This window comes from Euprymna scolopes, chromosome 2, assembly GCF_053919585.1.
Source record: "Euprymna scolopes isolate OS-2025 chromosome 2, ASM5391958v1, whole genome shotgun sequence".
NCBI classification, from domain to species: domain Eukaryota; kingdom Metazoa; phylum Mollusca; class Cephalopoda; order Sepiida; family Sepiolidae; genus Euprymna; species Euprymna scolopes.
The window spans coordinates 36350658-36369300 of NC_136483.1; the positions used below are offsets into that span (position 1 = coordinate 36350658).

Genomic DNA, 18643 nt, shown 5'->3' on the forward strand with positions numbered 1-18643 from the left:
TAAAACATGAATTTCACTTGAAATACTATTAAAAAAATATTACCTTCACTGCAGAAGCACCACATTTTTTAAAAAATTTATTTAAATGGGATTATTGATTTAAACTACTTTTAAAAAATATTTTTTCAAGTTAAAAACAAAAATTACTCGAGAAAAAAAAAATTAGTTTTGCTTTAAAAATAAGTTTGTTTACTTTCAGAACATTTTGTATATTTAGATGAATAAAGCTAGATACAATTTCTCAGCACAATTTGATAGGAAATTGAATTAACCGTTGATAATAACCATGACAAACGTGTTAATAAAGTTAATTCATTAAATTGAATGATACATAAATTTTGAAAACGAATTACACATTTTCTTTTGTATATTTTTATACGAAAATAAAGATTGTTTGGTTAATTTGATGGCGTTTTCATTTTTTTTTATTAGTTGAAATGGTGGAAATGTGCAAGAGTTTTAAATTATAAGGCTGCTGTCAGTACCTATTATTATTATTATTATTACTACTCCATCTTTCAATGTCCACGTTGAGGAATTATACAGTAAATTGCGACCATGTGTGAACCGCAAATGGTATATTCGTTATCAGTTATACTCTTATTCCTCATTTTCGACTGGAGCTACCATTACATATATATTTTTATTTTTCTGGTTTGTATATTGAATATTTTATTGAGATAGAATATGAGACATAAGTCATTTAAATATGTAAAAAAATAATTAAATATTTACAACCTTCAACCATTATGGCAGCCAGTCTCTGCTGGAAATACTTTGATATCAATCCCAAGAATAAGAATACAGCTGTTTGCAAATTATGTCAAACTATGATATCAAGGGGTGGCAACCATCTTAGAAAAGTTCGTCCAGAAGAAGCAAAAGTTGCAGATAAGAAAAGGAAACACAATGTTCAGGGACAGACATTCCAGGAACAAATGGCAGCAACTATTAGCCTCCGGCAAAACACCAAACTGTTATAGAATCCATTGCCCAAAAAGAAAGTTAGGAATATTAATGACCACAGGTCACAAGAGATCTCTTATCTGATAAGAAAAATGATTGCTGTTGATATTCAGCACATTCTATAACATCTGACACTGCATTTAATAAGCTTATTACAAAACTTTATTCAATATACACTATTCCACCAAAAAAGTATTTCACTGGAAAAATAATTCTCAATATATTTACAAAAGTAAAAACAAAAATTCAATCATCCCTTGATGAAATTAGCAGCATTTCTTTGACATTTAGATAGTTGCCCCCTTTCTGAGTTTGACAGATCATTGACTTTCAAATGATTTTGAACAGTGCAGAGTTGTGCTTAGTTGTTTCATTCCCTGGTGCACACATAAGTGCAAGAATAAGTGAAAAATTGCACAATATTCTGGATGCGTCTAAAATCTTCAAAGTTTTCTTAGTCTTGCAGGATTCAAGAACAAATATAGTTGCTGGTGTCAGGGAATATGGTTTAGAATAACTATCATATATTGCAACTCAAAATAAGTGTCTAATTATTTTCCCAACAGGCTGTTAAGAAAATCATTACAGCTAACAGAAATATAGTTTCTCACTTTAATCACTTTCCATGAGCAAATTAACTGAAATATAGGATTAGCTTAATTTGGAAAAACAAACTCATTCAAAATGTGACTACACGATGGAATTAACATATATGTTAAAAAGAAATTTACAACAATGAAAAGTTCTTGTAATGTATGCTGTTGATAAGATTCCTATTTAAATAACTTACCAATAGGGAAGTGTTAAAAAAATTGTTCAGTTACGGAGTCTATTTAAAGAAATCACCAAAGAAGCAAATCACAGAACTTCAACCATATCGATGATAATACATACAATTTTAGTTTTGAGATTATTTCTTTCAAAAGCTATCCAATCCAATTCTGATATTTCTGACTTTAGTAGAATCTTTACCACTTTTGAACAATTCTTTGAATTGATGGAAATCTGTCTAAAACTTTTAACAGAGGCGATGGATTTTCACAAGATTGATATCGTTTTGAAGCTCGACCCTTCAGACACCAAATATCGAAAAATTGGCCAAAAACATTAATTCTTTCACCCTCAACTGGGCACTTTTCTATGAGGAGGGGTCGCTTTTTTTGCCGATCTTTTCGAAAGGCATCCCCTCTCTTTGACTCACTAGCCTTAATTTAAGCCTTTGCCACTTCCAGTTTTGCGATGGACACAACGGCAAAGACCTCGCCTTTTAGTCGTGTGCAAGCGACTCTATAAGTCACTCCGTTGGTCCGTCCGTAACACTTTTGTGTTTGGCCTTTTTGGTTAAGATCAAAGGTCTGTTGTTAATAGATGCTGTTCTTAGCTTTTTAAGCTTTTCTTGGCCTCTGGCGACACATTCTCGTGCCCGGAACACCTGACAAGCTTTTTGGGTCGCGTTCTGTCCGCACCCCCACTTTGTCTGTCTTTCTCTGCTCTCCCCCCTCCCCCACGGGGGGGGGGTCCGAGCTGATAATTTACGACCTTCCCGCGAGGGAGGGTCGGAAACACCTTCTCTCTTCCCTCCACTAACTTCCCACTCCCTCTCTCAGTTCTATCTCCCCACTTTGGACGCTGATTCCACGTCACTTTTTTTTCAGTGAATTTTTTAAAAGAGGGACCCAAAACGGACACCCCCAGCCCGGGGGCCACCAATATGGATACCCTCAGCCAGGGGCCCACCAATATGGATACCCCCAGCCAGGGGGCTACTGCTCCCCAAGAGGACGAATCCCCAACAGGAGAAAAAACAACTGCTGATGGGGCGTACCGCCCGGGTATGACACCATTGGACGCTCCCCAGAAGGGGGAAAATTTAACAGCTCCCCCCGAGGGCGACTCCCCCCAAAGGGGAGCAAAACCAAAATCGGTCGTAGCATCTCACTCCAACCACAAAAAGGAGGAGGTGCCAGACCAAAAGGACAATAAAGGGGACAGCGCTCCCCAGGAGGGCTGGTCTCCCAAAAAGGGAGCAGATCAAGAAAATGAGGGGGCATACCGCCTGGACCTCACAAACGAGGAAGGGGCAGATGGCCTCAAAGTAAACAAAAAAGATCATGCTCCCCAAGAGGCCGACTCCCCAAAACGGGAAGCTGCTCCCGAAAAAGACACTAAAAAGGGAGCCACTCCCACAAAAGGACTGACCAAGACATCTGGGGAGGCAGGAAGCGTCGCCAATAAACAGGCAGGGGCGACCTCCATAAAAGACCAAAAACGGTCCACCCCCACTAAAGACCCCATACCAACACCAACAAGAGGGTCTGCATGGGGGAAGACCGTAGAAAAACAACTGTCCCCTCAAGAGTATAGAGACCTGTACCTGACAAAATACAGACAATACATAGAGGGGGCAGATATAAAACCCATACCAGGTGCCTGGGAGGCGATTGAGGGTAGAGTCCTGTCCTTTGCCATTTCCGATATACTGGAAAACCGCTTCCTAGGGATGAAGAAGGAAGACATGGCGGGGCTCCTCCACAAACTTAACATCCCAGTACTATACCTGTACCAGAGGAGCTTCGCTGTGTGGGACATCCTCCTACCCACCAAGGATGATGCGGAGAGACTCTCCCTCCAAGAAATAAAGCATGGGAGAGTCAAACTAATACCTAAATACCAGGGCAAGAGAAGGACTCGGGTGCAGGTATTTAATGTGCCAACCCAAATACCTGCGGAAGTATTGGGATGCCTCTTCAGCCAGTACGGTGAGGTAGAACAGGTGATCCCAGTACGGTCAAAAACTGGGACTCACCTGGGCTGCTACACAATAGCAATGAGGCTGAAGAGGGAGGGTGTTCGAGCAATACCACCGCTGCTGACATACAAAGACGGCAGCATAACGGTAGTGGTGGAGGGCCGTCGTCCACACTGTTGGTTCTGCCAAAAGCAGGGCCACATGGCTAGGAGTTGCCCCCAAAGGGTAACCCCTAATCAAACAACCCAAAAGGCGGTCACAGCCCCTGAGACAACGCCCGCACCAAAACAGGCGGCAACAACCCCTGCAACTGCAGCACCAACCCCAGCTCCAAGGAAAACCCAAACCACCCAGGAGGCCAACGGGGAAGCACGGCAGTGAGACAAAAGCGGAAACACATAATCCCTTCTGCCACCGTCCCACCACCAGCTCAAAAATCGAGGCAGGAGCCTCTGCAAATGCAGCAACAACAACAGCCACCGCAGCCAATGCCGCGGAAACAACTGCAGCAACAACTACTGCAGCAGCAAAATCAGCAAGTGCAGCAGAAGCAGCAGAAGCAGCAGCAACGATACCAGCGAGAGCAGCAACAACAAAAACAGCTGCAGCAGCAAATAGAGGAGCAGACACAACCAACGGTCCCCACACCAATCGAGACGGGGATCAAGCGGAGAAAAGACTGCTCCTCTGAGGATGAATCCGCAAGTGAGAGGGAGAGGAACTCAACCTCACCTCTTCCCGGTTCATTCGAAAGAATGAAAAAGAAAAACAAAAGAAGAAAAGAGGAAGAAAAGGTGGCCCCCACTCCCTGTGAACATACACCACCCCTAACAACAAAATCCAGTTCCACCCCCAAACCACACACTGCACCAACACCAGACACCACACCAACACCAGACACCGCACCAACACCAGACACCGCACCAACACCAGACACCGCACCAACACCAGACACCACACAAACACCAGACACCACACAAACACCAACACCAGGCACCACACAAACACCCGTCCCCACACCAAGGCAAACTGAGCCACTACCCCAAAAAGAAAAGGAAAAGAATGAACCGAGGGAGGGGAGAGACCAACCAGACTAAAGGTCCTTGCCCCTGAGGAACTATGTAATGTAGACCCTCTATCTGTGGCCACAGACATTTCCCATCGGCAGAGGAAAAACTTAAAACCTCTGCTCGATTACAAACAGATAGAGGGGAAAGATGTAAATATCCCTTCAAATTTCCCGGACGCCCCACTCCTAATAACTTTTGTCAGAACTCCAGAGGCCTGCAAGACCAACTTGTGGACAAGGCTGCAGGCCGCTGAAGGGGCGTTTCCGGGAATTGAACTGGTGAAAAAAAATGACCCTTCTCTTGATGAACTGTCAAAACAATGCAAGGGAAGGGTCCCCGTGTTGGTCCATCCGTCACTCTACAGGGCCATAAAATTAATTTATCCTTTGGACGTCGGCGGCATTGCGAGAGAAGGTCAGGATATGAAAAACCTGACCACCTTTAGCATGGCACATAACGTCGGCGTCCTCTCCCCAGCTGACTTCGGAGCTGAGTGTGACACACCCTAAGGTAGGTACCATGGCTTTGAATTTGGCTAGTTTGAATGCGAGGGGCTTGAGATCACCTGGTCGGGCAGCTCGCCTCCGGCACGACCTCTTGTCCCTGGGAGTGGATGTAGCTGCGATTTAGGAGACGCATTTCGTTTCCTCTGTGGACTGTCAGGTGCTGGCCAGAGATTTTGAGGTTTTCTCAGCATATGGCAGCCCGTGGGGGAAGGGAGTTTCTGTGCTGGTTAAACGTACCCTGTCGGCGACGGTCGACGTTGTCCATAGAGATGCAGTGGGCAGGCTGGTTGTGGCCGATGTTGCCGTAAAAGATTCTGTGTTTCGGGTGATCGCGGTTCATGCGCCCAGCACCGCTCGTGAGAGGGTCTCATTCTTCAGTCAGCTTGACGCGTTTGTAGATTGTCGGAAGCGGGTAGTGCTAATAGGAGATTGGAACGCCATCTTAGACCCCGAGATAGATAAGGTAGGAGGCGATGCTAGAGGATCGGAGAGGTGCGAGTCCAGCCTGGCTGATCTGATGGCTAGATGCGGTCTGGTCGACAGGTTTCGGTTCGAGCATCCGGGGCGGGAGATGTGGACGTGGACCAATAGCGTTTCCTCCTATCCAAATACCTATTTGGACAGGATGTTAGTTAGGAGAGGCGAAGTAGACTTCTTATCTTGTCCCACGTTCACTTGGCTAGGCCAGACGGACCATAAATTAGTTATGGCCCGGCTGAAGCTAGGAAATAGGCCTAAGTTAGCGGGGTACTGGAAGTTAAACACCTCCCTTCTGGAGATACAAGACTTCGAAGATCAGTTAAGAGAATTGATTAAAAAGGCACTAGTGGGGGCGGTTACCGGGAGTAAGTGGTGGTTAGGTCTCAAAGCCAAGATCAGAAGCTTCTCCGTCAAGTATGCCCAGCGCCTCGCACTAGATAAGGCCAAGACGAAGAAGTAGCTAGAGCAGAAACTAGCCCAGGCTACGGGGAAGGGTGATAGGGTTAGTCAGGAACTAGCTAAGCAGGACCTTCTACGCGAGACTAGCGAGCGTTACGAAGGCCAAGTAGTTAGAGCTAGGCTTAGAAAGATAGGCAACGAAGCAGTCAATTCTGATGCAAACGTGCGCCGTGAGGTTTCTAGGCGTGGCTCGGACAAATATATTGCGAAAGTTAAACGTCCAGATGGACGCACCCTGGAATCGACTCGGGAGATCTGCGAGGGGTTTCGAGAACATTTCGAGAAGCGTTTTACGCAGCAGCCCGATCTTCCGGTCCTTGAGTTTAGCGACTATTTGGCCGACTCTCCCCGCCTCGAGGCGGCTGGTTGCGAGGGCTGGGTGACGGAGCGGGAGGTCTTTACTGCGCTGAAGCAGGTCAGCTGTGACAGATCGCCAGGACTTGATGGTCTGCCATACGAACTGTACTTTAGGCTGTCGCCCATGTTTCTGCCTCTTCTGACGGATATGTTCAACCATTGGTTTGCTCAGGGATCCATCCCAGGGCAGGTGACCAAGGGAGTGATCACATTGCTGAAGAAAGGTGACGGGCATGGAGGGGAAGAGTTAGTCGACTACAGGCCCATAACTCTGCTAAACACAGAGTTGAAGATTTTGGCCAAGGTCCTGTCGAATCGGCTGCAGGTTGTTATCGACGAGTTGGTTGAACCGGAACAGAACTACGCTGTGAAGGGGAGATCGATTCAGAACAACTTGTACCTGATCCGCACGATCCTAGAGGGGGGAATAGATGACGACACGGAAGCCGCGCTGATAAACTTAGATCAGTCCAAAGCTTTCGATAGGGTCGACCATCGTTTCCTGGCATCTGTCTTAGAGGCCGCTGGTTTTAAACCGGACTTTTGCAAGTGGATCTCCATAATGTATCGACAGCCCGTGGCTGTCGTGCAAGTGAACGGAAAGCGCTCGAAACCCTTTGTTATCTCTCGGTCGGTTCGTCAGGGTTGTCCACTGTTGCCCCTGCTTTATGTCCTGGCTTTGGAGCCTCTTCTCCGCAAGCTGAGACATGGGGAGGCAAATTCGGCCCTGCGCGGAATGGCTCTGCCTGGCGGCTCAGCTGCCAAGGTATCCGCGTTCGCCGATGATGTCACGATCTTCGTGTCGGGCTTCAGAGACATTGAGGTCGTGTCGGAGGCACTCACACAGTACGAAAGAATCACGAGGGCCAAGATAAACCGCAACAAGTCGGTAGGACTGCGGTTGGGCGCATGGAGTGGCAACGCAAACCTCCCTGCGCCCTTCAGCTGGACAGATGGCCCGGTCCGGATTCTCGGCGTGTGGTTCGGACCGGGTCTCCAACTTGACAAGAATTGGTTGGAGGTACGGTCAAAGGTGGAGGCTGCAGTCAATTCGTGGCTTCCTAGGAAACTTTCCTTAAAGGGTAGAGCTGAGGCGTGCGCCACTTACGTCTTTCCTCTCATCCTTTACCGACTGGCCGTACTTCCCCTGCCTGCACAACACCTAAAAGCTCTTGTCGAACTCTTGTCCTCGCTCCTTTGGGACAGAGGAAGACACTGGGTGAGCAGACAGGTCTGTATTCAACGTCCGTGTGAGGGAGGCTTGGGAATGCCGGACTTGAAGTGTCATCGAGATGCTGAGAGGCTGGCCTTCCTGAGCCACTATATGCAGGATGACCAACCGTGGCACCCCGTGGTTACTGCCGCCTTCCCCGACCTCGTTCTCGACCCTTCCATCGAGAGCCGTCGCAGGCCGCGGGGAGAATCTGCCTACATGAAAGAGTGCCGAGCTGCGCTAAAACGACTACCAAGGTCCAGTGACCTTGTGACTGCTACCCGTAGGGAACTCCACAGGGATCTTGTGAAGGGGGCCGCTGACGACCCGCTATGCGCGCGTTTGGGGTGGCAGCAGAGTGAGATCCGCTCCGCGTGGAGCTGGGCGCCAGGTTCGAGTCATCTGAACAATTAGGAGTTCTCTCTGACCTGGCGATTGGCCCGAAATACACTTCCACTCAACAACATACAATGCAGTTCTGGGTTTTTGGAGTCGCCTGATTGTCCCCGTTGTGGGACAACGGCCGTAGAAACTACGGATCACGCTTTCTTCGATTGCCGCGAACTCCGCCAGTACTGGTCGTATGTCAGCAGAGTGACGGCTCGCATCGATCCTTAGCATCCTCGCCCAATTACTGTATCCAATGTTGTGGACAACGTGAGGCCGCCGTGGGACCGGGAAAGACAAATGGTCTACGTTACGATCCTGGCCGTGGCGAGAATGGTGATTTGGACGTCGCGTCTGCAAGGTTGCCGGGGGGTGTTGTCTTTTTCTGATCAAGATCTGATCGCGTTCTTTAAACACCAACTACAGGTGAAGATCAGATGTGATAGAAGAAGGCTGCATCGCGCGGCATTTGACAGAAGATGGATACATGTGGCAAGTCTGTGTGTACGAAGAGGAGCCAAATTTGAATACGTGTTCCCCGCCTAGGTGTGGAACGCGCAGTTCTGTAAAGTAAAATTAAACAAGTAGTCTCTCAGCTAGCTGAGTGTGTGTTCCATCCCTCCCCGATTAGGAAGCCTCCAAGATCCCCATCCCCTCTTACCTGCAATTTTTGTTTTCACCCCTTCCTCTAAATTTTACCCATCTTGGAGAAAAAGAAATACAAACTAACCTCCATCCCTTACCCACAAAAATTTTCTTTTCTCCATTCACCCCCATCTAGAGGGCATCCCCACCTAGAGACTGACCCGCAGAAGCGAGGTTCCTTTTACAAACCTAGTGGAACGGGCAGTCTATCAACTAGACGGGGTTGGGAGGGTCCTACTAATCACCTTTTGTTTTTTCTTCCCCCGCCCTCGACACAAATGAATTATTGTACCATTTTATTGTTATCTTTTTTGTTTTTACACGTCAATAAAAAATGTTTTAAAAATTGGGAGTTACTAGGACGTCCCCCAATATGAAAGGGTGAATGCGGTATTATGGTGAAAGAAGATACTAGCTGGGAGAAACTTTTGACTTTGTTTAGTTCTGGAGTGACAAGGATGACCAACGACCCCCAAATGTGCCTAAGTTTTTTGTTCATCGTTAATTTTGACTGTATTTTTTAACATGAATAAAAGATTTAATATCTCAAAGTGTAGTATCTGTTCTTACTACATGCTGTACTTATGTTTGTAACTTTGTGATATAAAGTGGGCGATCACTTTTCTGTATTAATTTAATGTAAAATGATCACCCAGTCAGTCTCAAAGCCATTCAAGTCATTCTCCAGATCAAGTTGTTTTTGAAGGATTCCAGTTATTTTTTAAGCATTCAAGTCATTCTTAAGGTCATTCAATTCATCCTTAAGTTCATTAAAGTCATTCTAAGTCATTTACTTTTTATTTATTTTAGTCATTTCAGCCCATTTTTCGGTCATTTTAGTTTATCTTTAAGAATTTCATGTCAATCCTACATTCACACATTCATTCATTACATGAGAGCACGTGACTAATGGCTATCGGCTTTGTTTTCACATTCTTTTCCTCCTTCGCAGTGCGAGTTCGAGCCTGCCTGTGTTATATATTCGTTATCATCGAAGTTATCCTTGAGGGGGACCAAATTGAGCTTTCGTTACATTTGAATATGTTATATAGAGTTCTTCATTTAGGGGCACATTTTACGTTTGGGTGTATACACTGTATAACATCAAAGATTCCGTGTGATTGTCTCTAATATAAATGGTTGTGTGTTTGATTATCATAAAGGGAATCGTGTGTGTGACATGTAATTTCTGAACCTACCTCTGTTCTCGCTGTTGAACCATCTGGAAATTTCTCATCCTGGAGGGAGACTTGATACCTGTTTGACGAAGATTTATCACTCCAAGACGATGAATGTTTTTTATAGATTTTATTTCACTTTCCCCAGAGGTCCTGCAGCAGGTGTAAAGTGAAATCTGCTTGTGTGGTTCTTCTTCACACACGTCAGCGTTCGTCTCCCCCCTCCCCAGTTAAGAGGAGGAGACCACGGAAAAACGTCCATCTTCTTCAAAGCTCAAATCAAATCTCCCAGATCTAGCCAACCACGTCACACATATGTAATTTGGTCAGCTGACCTTTGGTTCTGGTAAACGTGTCTACCTCCACGTTTACTTACCTCTCTCTCTCTCTCTCTCTCTCTTTCCCTCCCTCTCTCTTTCTCTATTCTCTTATAGAGACACAGAGAGAGAAAATAGAAAGAGTAAGAAAGCCAGAGAGGGGGGGGAGAGATGCTCGTTAACACCTGCCTACTATCACTTTTTTTTTTTTTTTGTTCAATACATACCTCCAAACACCCGGGCAATGCTGGGAACCTAGGCTAGTCCTATCTAAATGATAAAAATTGTGTATGTACTTTCCTAGATATAAGATTCAAATTTAATTTTCAAAAGAATTGGATTCTACACCTACTTTCTATTGATGATAATGAAGCAGAATCAGCAGGATACACAGTTCAAGAAGATCAAAGTGGAAGTAACTTTATGCCTTTCAAGCCTGTCTACAGTAACAAATCAAAACTTAACAGGTAGAAACTGAGTTAAACCTACAAGTATCGTAATCTGCAATTACAACAAAAATACAAGAATCATAATCTAAACTGAAAAGGAGTAAATCTCTTATGCTCAAGTGCACAAAAGAACTTTATCATTATATAGCTTTACTACTACATTCAAGAGGTGATGATCCATTTCAGTGCTGGAAGAAGACACAGGAGACCTTACCACCGCTGAATAAACTGGCTCCCAAATATTTAAATGCACCACCTTCATCTGTGGGAAGTGAGAGGCTCTTTAGTACAGGTGGTAATGTGAGGAACAGTCTGTGCTCTGAAAATGGATAAACTCTGTTTCTGCATTACAACTTAAAAGTATTAAAGTTTGAATACTGAGGAGACTATGAGAGCAGAGGAGGTAGGCAACAAGTATAGAAAAGGAAGTAGAGCAGCAGCAGGTGCAGAACTTGAGCTTATGCTTGTTCTCTTAAAGAATTATAAATGTATTTGTAGTTGGTTTGTAATTTCGTTTTTCCTTATCTATTTGTTTAATTATATTCATTTAAAAATTGGAAATTGTATTTTTTTAATTTTATTTAATAAAGGCAAACCCATAATGGCTAGACATTTAGCAAATTTTAAGTTAAATTAGTAGTTACTATGTTAATGTGCCAAAGCTATCTGGTGAATCACTTTGCAGTGATGAAATAGTTTAAATTTAACAGGAAAGAAAAATTATTTTAACGCAATTTTCTTACAAATAAATCTACTTTAACCCGTTGACAACCATAAGAGCATTTAAAATCGCGATTTACTCACCGCCTTCCTTTTTTTAAATTTATTCTCCATTTTTTAATACACCTTTCTTAAAAACATTCATACATTTTCTTCTACACTACCAACATAAATAAATAACCCCGAAAATGTTTTTTTTTAATTGCGTTACAAATAAATAATCAACGCGACAATAAAATGCATTGTTTTACTGTGTACGTTTTCAGCGTTCCAATTGTTTTTTTTTTTTTTTTGTTTTTTTGCGTTTAAATTAAGATATATCAAAATTTGAATTTAACTAAGTATTATGGTATCTGTTCAGTGCACATTTACCTACAAGTATGACAAACCACTTATAATTCAGTGTCTGTAAGTTTTTTGTTTTTTTTAGATAAAAAATTATAAACAGAATGACTCATAGAAATCTATCTATATTCTTTTTTCATTTTAATATATTTTCATAGAAATGTTTATGTCACAAAAAAACTATTTTCTTTACATCACAAGTGTCACGCTCATACATTAATTCCATAGCTAATATAACATACTGACCCAACGGGTTACGGGTAGTCATATATATATGCTAGCAGGACTACCCAGCATCGCCCAGAGTCCAAGCATTTGTAAATTACATAGGTTACAGAAAGAAATCAATGTAAAACCAAACAAAACACAAAAAAATTATATAAAATTGTGAAGATGTTATTCAAATGAAAATATATTAAGAAAAAAATAGTTCTGTACATAATTTTGATTTTATAGAGATAAAGCAGTTCTATGTTGAAGTTTTTATCTAATCAAAGTTCATTAATATTTAAAAAAAATTCCAATGAAAACCATTTTAAATTACAATTCTGCCATTCAAGAATTAATTTCAGATTTATTTACAAAAATAGAAAAAAAAAAAAACTTTTCTTTGCTATGATCTTTACTGCATGTTATGAAAGCCTTTATTTTATCTGCGTTAATTTGTTACGACACCCAGGTAATGCCAGGTAATCCATGTGTCTATAAATTACAGCTAAATTTTACAACACTAATGCTTATCATATTAAACAAAGTCAGGCCTGGACAGTAGGAGTGCGTGATTTGTGAATGGCAGGTGTCCTAAAAAATGGAAATGTTTGTAATGCCACTTGCAGAAAAGTATGAATCCCCCTCCCCCGCCCTCTAACTATGGATGAAATAGTAGGGTGGATTAAACTCGCAAGGTGGTAAAGCAACGACTTTAACAGAAAAAAGAAATTTTTTTGGTCCTTATGGATTTAGGTTAGAAAAGATGCAGTTACAGATTGTGTATATTCCGCTATAAACTATCAATTGTATCTGAAAGGAAACAAGAATCTATACATTGTTATATACTGCAGATTCGAGTCACTGAAAAATAACGCCTGCAATATATAAAGTATGAATCACAAGGTTCATTGAAAATCAAAATAGTGGTATTCTTCAAGTTTTGTTTGAATTCATTAAGCAAAAAGAGAACGACTGATTCAAGCAAAACTTAAAAAAATAATTTTTTCTGAAAACATGTACCAATAAAAATTTGAAACATATGAATCAGAATTTTATACGCAGTTTTTGTTTGCTTATTAAAGAGGAAAATATCTTACTTTATATATAAGATTAACAATAACATGAAAATTACTTTTTCAACATGCAACAGTTGAATCTAAGCAGCAAGGTTCAATATCTTTTCAGATCAAATTTTATGATAATAATAATAATAATAATAATAATGCTTAAGTTTAGATTTTACTGCAGTTTGATAGTTTATACAGTCTTCACAAATATTAATATATTTCTAAAAGTTTAAATAAATTTGAATACAACTTTAAACTTATATATATAAACTAGCTGCCTTTCTCAGATCTCTTGTGCTTCACAAAGTTTGGTACTTAAAGAAATACTTGATACCAAAAGTTGTATAGATAAAAGTTTTGTATTTCCTCATGTAGCTAGATGTTAACATTTTTGCGATTTCGCTACAAATTTATTTACCTTTTCAAGAAAACTGGAAAGAAAAGAAAAGATAGAAAAATCAATTTGCCTGATCTATAGTATGCGGTTACAGATTGTACATGTTCCGTGAAGGGTATTTTATTTTTTTTAACCTACCATTTAGAACATCCAGAAGATCATATCTAACGCAAATACAACACATTTGAACACATGATGAAAACAATCGTTGAATTTCGAAGTCACCCTCTGCCTTTCTCTGAACTTTTCTTGCTTATATCGTGTCAGTGTATCTTTCTTTCTAATATGAACAAAATTTTTAAGAAGCCATTGTTTTGTTTATTAAATTATTATCAATAATTTATTATAAATTATTATGTTGTTTATTGAATTACTGTTAATAAAGAGAAAACTATTGCATACATATAGCAAAATAGGAAAATAAAATTACAGATGAATAATACCAATTATTAATTTATTATAGTTATGCAACTTAGATATTCGAAGAGCTGTCTGTTGACCTTTTGTCTTTATTATACAGCTGTTTTGATATTAACATAGGAATAATGAACAAAAAAAAATCCACATTTAAACTAAAATACCCGTCTCAGATGGGTAAAATGAATTCTCTTAACAGGATTGCACCACTTTTATGTCCTCTTACCAGGATTAAAACTATTATATAATGCTACTAAACTTTGTGGCTAGAATTCTTATAGTAATTTTGATCAAAATCCATCACATTTTTTTAGAAATAAAAAATGTAAAATTTAAAGCTTAAGGGGCCTTAAGAAAATAAAATTCAGGGAATCTTGTTTTATTGCTATCTAATGATTGTAGATTAGATTCAGTGCAAATATTTGAATGTTCAAATGCCAGGTTGTACTCGGAAACTCCTTTAAAATATTCCTAATTAACTTAAATTTGGGATAGATTACTTGATGTCTATTATCTACTGTAAAACTTTCACACAAATCAGAAGAGCTTTCACCCCCTTTTGAGTAAAACCAAATTAAACTTACTATAGCCCATATTTCAACTTCTTGAGCCTAGCAGTTGTGTTCTAAAATTAATAATAATCGGTTAATTAGGAATTACTCCTGTATATACAAATATATAAACGCACTTAAGTTATGCATGTTAAAGGTGATAAGTCGTAAATTTAGTTCTGTGATGCTAATTGCTACTGTTTCCTCATCGGTCAATAAGCTAATCGATTTATCACTGTATCATATCGCCTATAATAAATGATACTCATACAAACGGAAACGTAAATGAGTTTTCTATGTTTAACCCTTCTAAATACTTGCACGTGCATGCATATATACAAAGTGTCCCAAAATTATCTATTTTTAAAATATAAATTAGCATCAACATAGACTGACTGTTAACAATGTTAATTTTGGTACACCCTATTGTTTTGATGTATCACAGCTCTTCAGTACAGCTAGATTAACAACTGGCTCAAGTGAGAATCAAAACTCAATCACCTAGATGACAATTAATGCTTTGAGCCATTACGCTATTTTGGCTGTTGCTAAGTAGGTAGGTGAAATTACATTGTTCAAACACTTTAGGGGGTCCACCCACCCAGACTTTGCCTTCCCTTTTTGAGAAGGGATTAGTTTATTGTTAATCGCCTGAGGCACCCTCATCGGAGAATCCTAACGGGGCTGGTCAGTGCCCTTCCTCAGGGCTACTGACTTCTCAGTCCCACTTTCCGACCCTGGCATCTAAGTTCTTGCCGTGGTAAAGAACTAAACAACCATAAACTCTGTTTTTATATATATATATATATATATATATATATATATATATATATATATATATATATATATGGCTTGGCAAGGCCACAGGAGAGACAACTGAAGCAGCAAAACCGACAAATGTAGAGGAGACAACCGAAGCATCAAAACGAAAGCTGCTTGCAGGACACTATATATACAAATGTGGGCGTATTTTATTGGTGTGAAAATATAGGTTCTTTTTACTAATTGTCATAGAATAGTATTATCATCTTAAAAAAACCCTACAAATTTTCATGTAGTTTTGTTCCATAGAACCAAAGATATGAGCATTTCAATATTCAATTTGGCTACAAGTATAGATATACCACCTGTTTTGGTAATTTTATAAGTTCCAAATCTCAGCAACTATTTATCAGAATTTAATATATGAAGGCTCGTTGGAAATATAATGACCTGAATTGTTTAGTGGGCTATGTGACACTTTCCCTTAAGGTCGCACATTATTCATTATTGTTTCAAAAAGGGTAAGATCGCTTTTCTATATTAATTTAACGTAAAATGAGAACCCACTTTATGGCCACCTTTTTTTGGGGGGGGGGTCTGTTATTTTTTTATTTTTTTTTTTTTTTTAGGGATGGTTTTTATTGTGGCCTGGTAGATCAATACAAAGCCTACCTTAAAAAACTCGTTTTGTGGAGGTTTTTGTGTGTGCTGGAAATGAATATTGCATTTAAATTTTTCGCAAATAAGTATGACCTATAGAAAACAAGTTTTTTAAGGTAGGTTTTGCGTTGGTCTACCAGGCTGCAATTACCAAATAAAGACCACCCTTAAAAAAATAACAGATGCACCTCACCTCCAAAAAAAGGTGGCTATAAAGTGGGGTCTCATTTTATGTGAAATTAATGTAGAAAAGTGATCACCAACTTAAAACTATAATTTCTTCAAATCTTGGTAACTACTCGTTTTCTGGGATTTTAACTGTTATTTTCATCTTCAGTACTCTTGAAAACCTGTCATAGTGGTAATTTTAAAGGATTTTTTGTGGATGGAAAGATACTACACCTTTACCAATATTTCAATCATAGTTATTTATTTTTCTAGTTTTGTGTATATGAGTTACAAAATATCTGATATTTCCTCAAAACCTCTGGCTTTGATTGAGGGGAGACTAAAACATGTTGCTTAGGTTTCAAATGATCTGAAATAACAGCAAAGAGAGATTTGATTCCAAATATTTTCATGTGTTATATCTCTCCTCTTTGGTTTTCATGCATAAAGTAAGTTTCACAGTGTATAAGGATTATTTGATACTGGAAATATTCCTAATCATACCCTATTTCCAAAAGAAGGGAGATATGACATATGAGAAATATTAGGAATCAAGTCTTCTCTTGCTGTTATTTCAGATCATTTGAAACCATAGCAGCAAGTTTTAGTCTCCCTTCCATCAAGGCCAGAGGTTTTGGGGAAATATATGAGAGAGAGAGAGAGAGAGAGGGAGGGGGGCAGCATTCTTTCTTTGTAACATATTTTGTTAAATATGCCAGATAACTTACGTTAACATATTTTTACCTACATTATTTTAAGTACCAAATTAATACTGTAACTAATAAGTGAGGAGGGAGGGAGGGAGGGAGAGACCTATAAATATCTGATCATCATGTTCTCGACTGGATAACCACTCCTGAAGAGTATTCCAAAAGTACTAGTCCTATAAGTGAATATGAAAAATACATAGGCCAGTTCTCGCTTGGAGCCGGGAAATTCGTAACGAAATTGAAACAGATCAAGACAAAAATATGCAGACATAAGTAATCTAAAAATAAAAATAATTGTTAATATTTATTATTTTTTTAATATCCTTCTCTCTCTCTCTCTCTCTCTCTCTCTCTCTCTCTCTATATATATATATATATATATATATATATATATATATATATATATACATACATATATATTGTTTGTGTGTGAGAGGGAGTTTTTCCCTATGGACTCTGAAATGACTGGGCTGATTTTTTTATTATTTCTCATGAAGGTACTTGATGTGTTTGGGAGTGTTCTTGCATAGGTTTTGTATTGGAATGCGTCTGATAGGTATCGAAAATTGGTAATAAAAAAAGAATATTTCAGAAGGAAGTCTGATTTTGATCTAAGTTAACATTTTTATATAACCTAACATCACAAATGCATTTGTGAAGTTTTATCACTGTACAAGCAGAAAGGCCCAGCTTATAAAATCGACTGTAGATTCTTTTTATAAGACAGGAGTGTGTTCGAAATGAACGTTTCTGTTTAGAGCACAATTGAACCATGATACTTAACTTTTGCATTTTAAACTTTAAGTGAAGCCATTATTTACAGATAATTTTATAAAATCAATAGTAGATTCTCTACAGTGTAATGAAGACTACAATGTGCTGTGGACTGTCATTACGGGGAAGCATGTGAAGCGTTGTCCCGGTTCACCGCAAGGGAGAGGGGTTACTAGAGTAGGCAATCAATCTGACAATAAAGTGGGTGATTTTAAGGACAATAAAAGTATGAGAGAGTGACATTTGTTGATCCCCATTAAATCCCGGACAACATTGGGTGTCTGCTTATATTTACAAACAAAATTGTATTGAACTCTATTAGATGAAATGCTAACGTACACTAACCTTATATTGTGTTACGTTAACTTACCGTTGGGTTTATTGTTATATAATTTTTAAAGTGTCTATTGCATATATGAACGTGATAGCCACTCAACTGGTAATTAAATCCGTTTTTAACCATTTCGACTGCTGAAACGGACATATCACAAAAGAATTCGACGGGAGTGTATAGTGAAACTGTTTCGCTAAACAAAAAAAAAACGTTGTATATTGCACGATATCTTAAATGTGTTAGTGTTGTGTGTGTTTGTAAACCTAATAATGTGATAAGATGTCCATAGATTGAAGTTACACCAGCTGTGATGTGCGGATTGTGGCCTTGCTGGAGAAAACGCAACTCGTACAAGACGTGAATACAAAAGGAAAGATTTATTGCCCCAATAGTTTACGAACTGTAATAAGTCGTTGTGCTAGAAAGTTTTTCATATGAATTCGAGTGTCGGTCGACTACACAATTTTAGTTTTACAAAAATCAACGTTGCATGGTCCCGGCAAAGCACGTTATTGAACTAATCTTTAAAAATGGAGACAATCGTTAAAATGTGTACATAATAAAAAAAAAAAAAAAAAAAAAAAAAATGAAGAAATTGTTTGTATTGCTTATTATTACTGGTAGTTTTTCATCGATGTTCATTGTCATTTCGGTACATTACAATGAAAAGAGGAAGAGTTCTAACCAAAAGTTGAAGTGGATATTTGCCCAAAGTATGGTAAGTAGAAACACTTATACTTATATGTAATAAT

General features: G+C 39.6%; 1 protein-coding gene across 4 annotated transcripts in view; it reads left to right on the forward strand.

Moving 5' to 3' along the window:
* The window catches only part of LOC145291046 (alpha-mannosidase 2x-like), a 326286-nt gene that overhangs the window by 179303 nt on the left and 128340 nt on the right, over positions 1-18643 (forward strand). The window contains exon 1 of one of the 4 annotated variants that reach the window (XM_080136570.1): positions 18040-18609. The exons of the other annotated variants lie outside the window; for them this stretch is intronic. Coding sequence (XP_079992696.1) covers positions 18478-18609 — 132 coding nt within the window. The 5' untranslated portion in view covers positions 18040-18477. Of the gene's footprint in view, positions 1-18039; positions 18610-18643 lie in introns of those variants that run through there. 4 annotated transcript variants of the gene reach the window in all.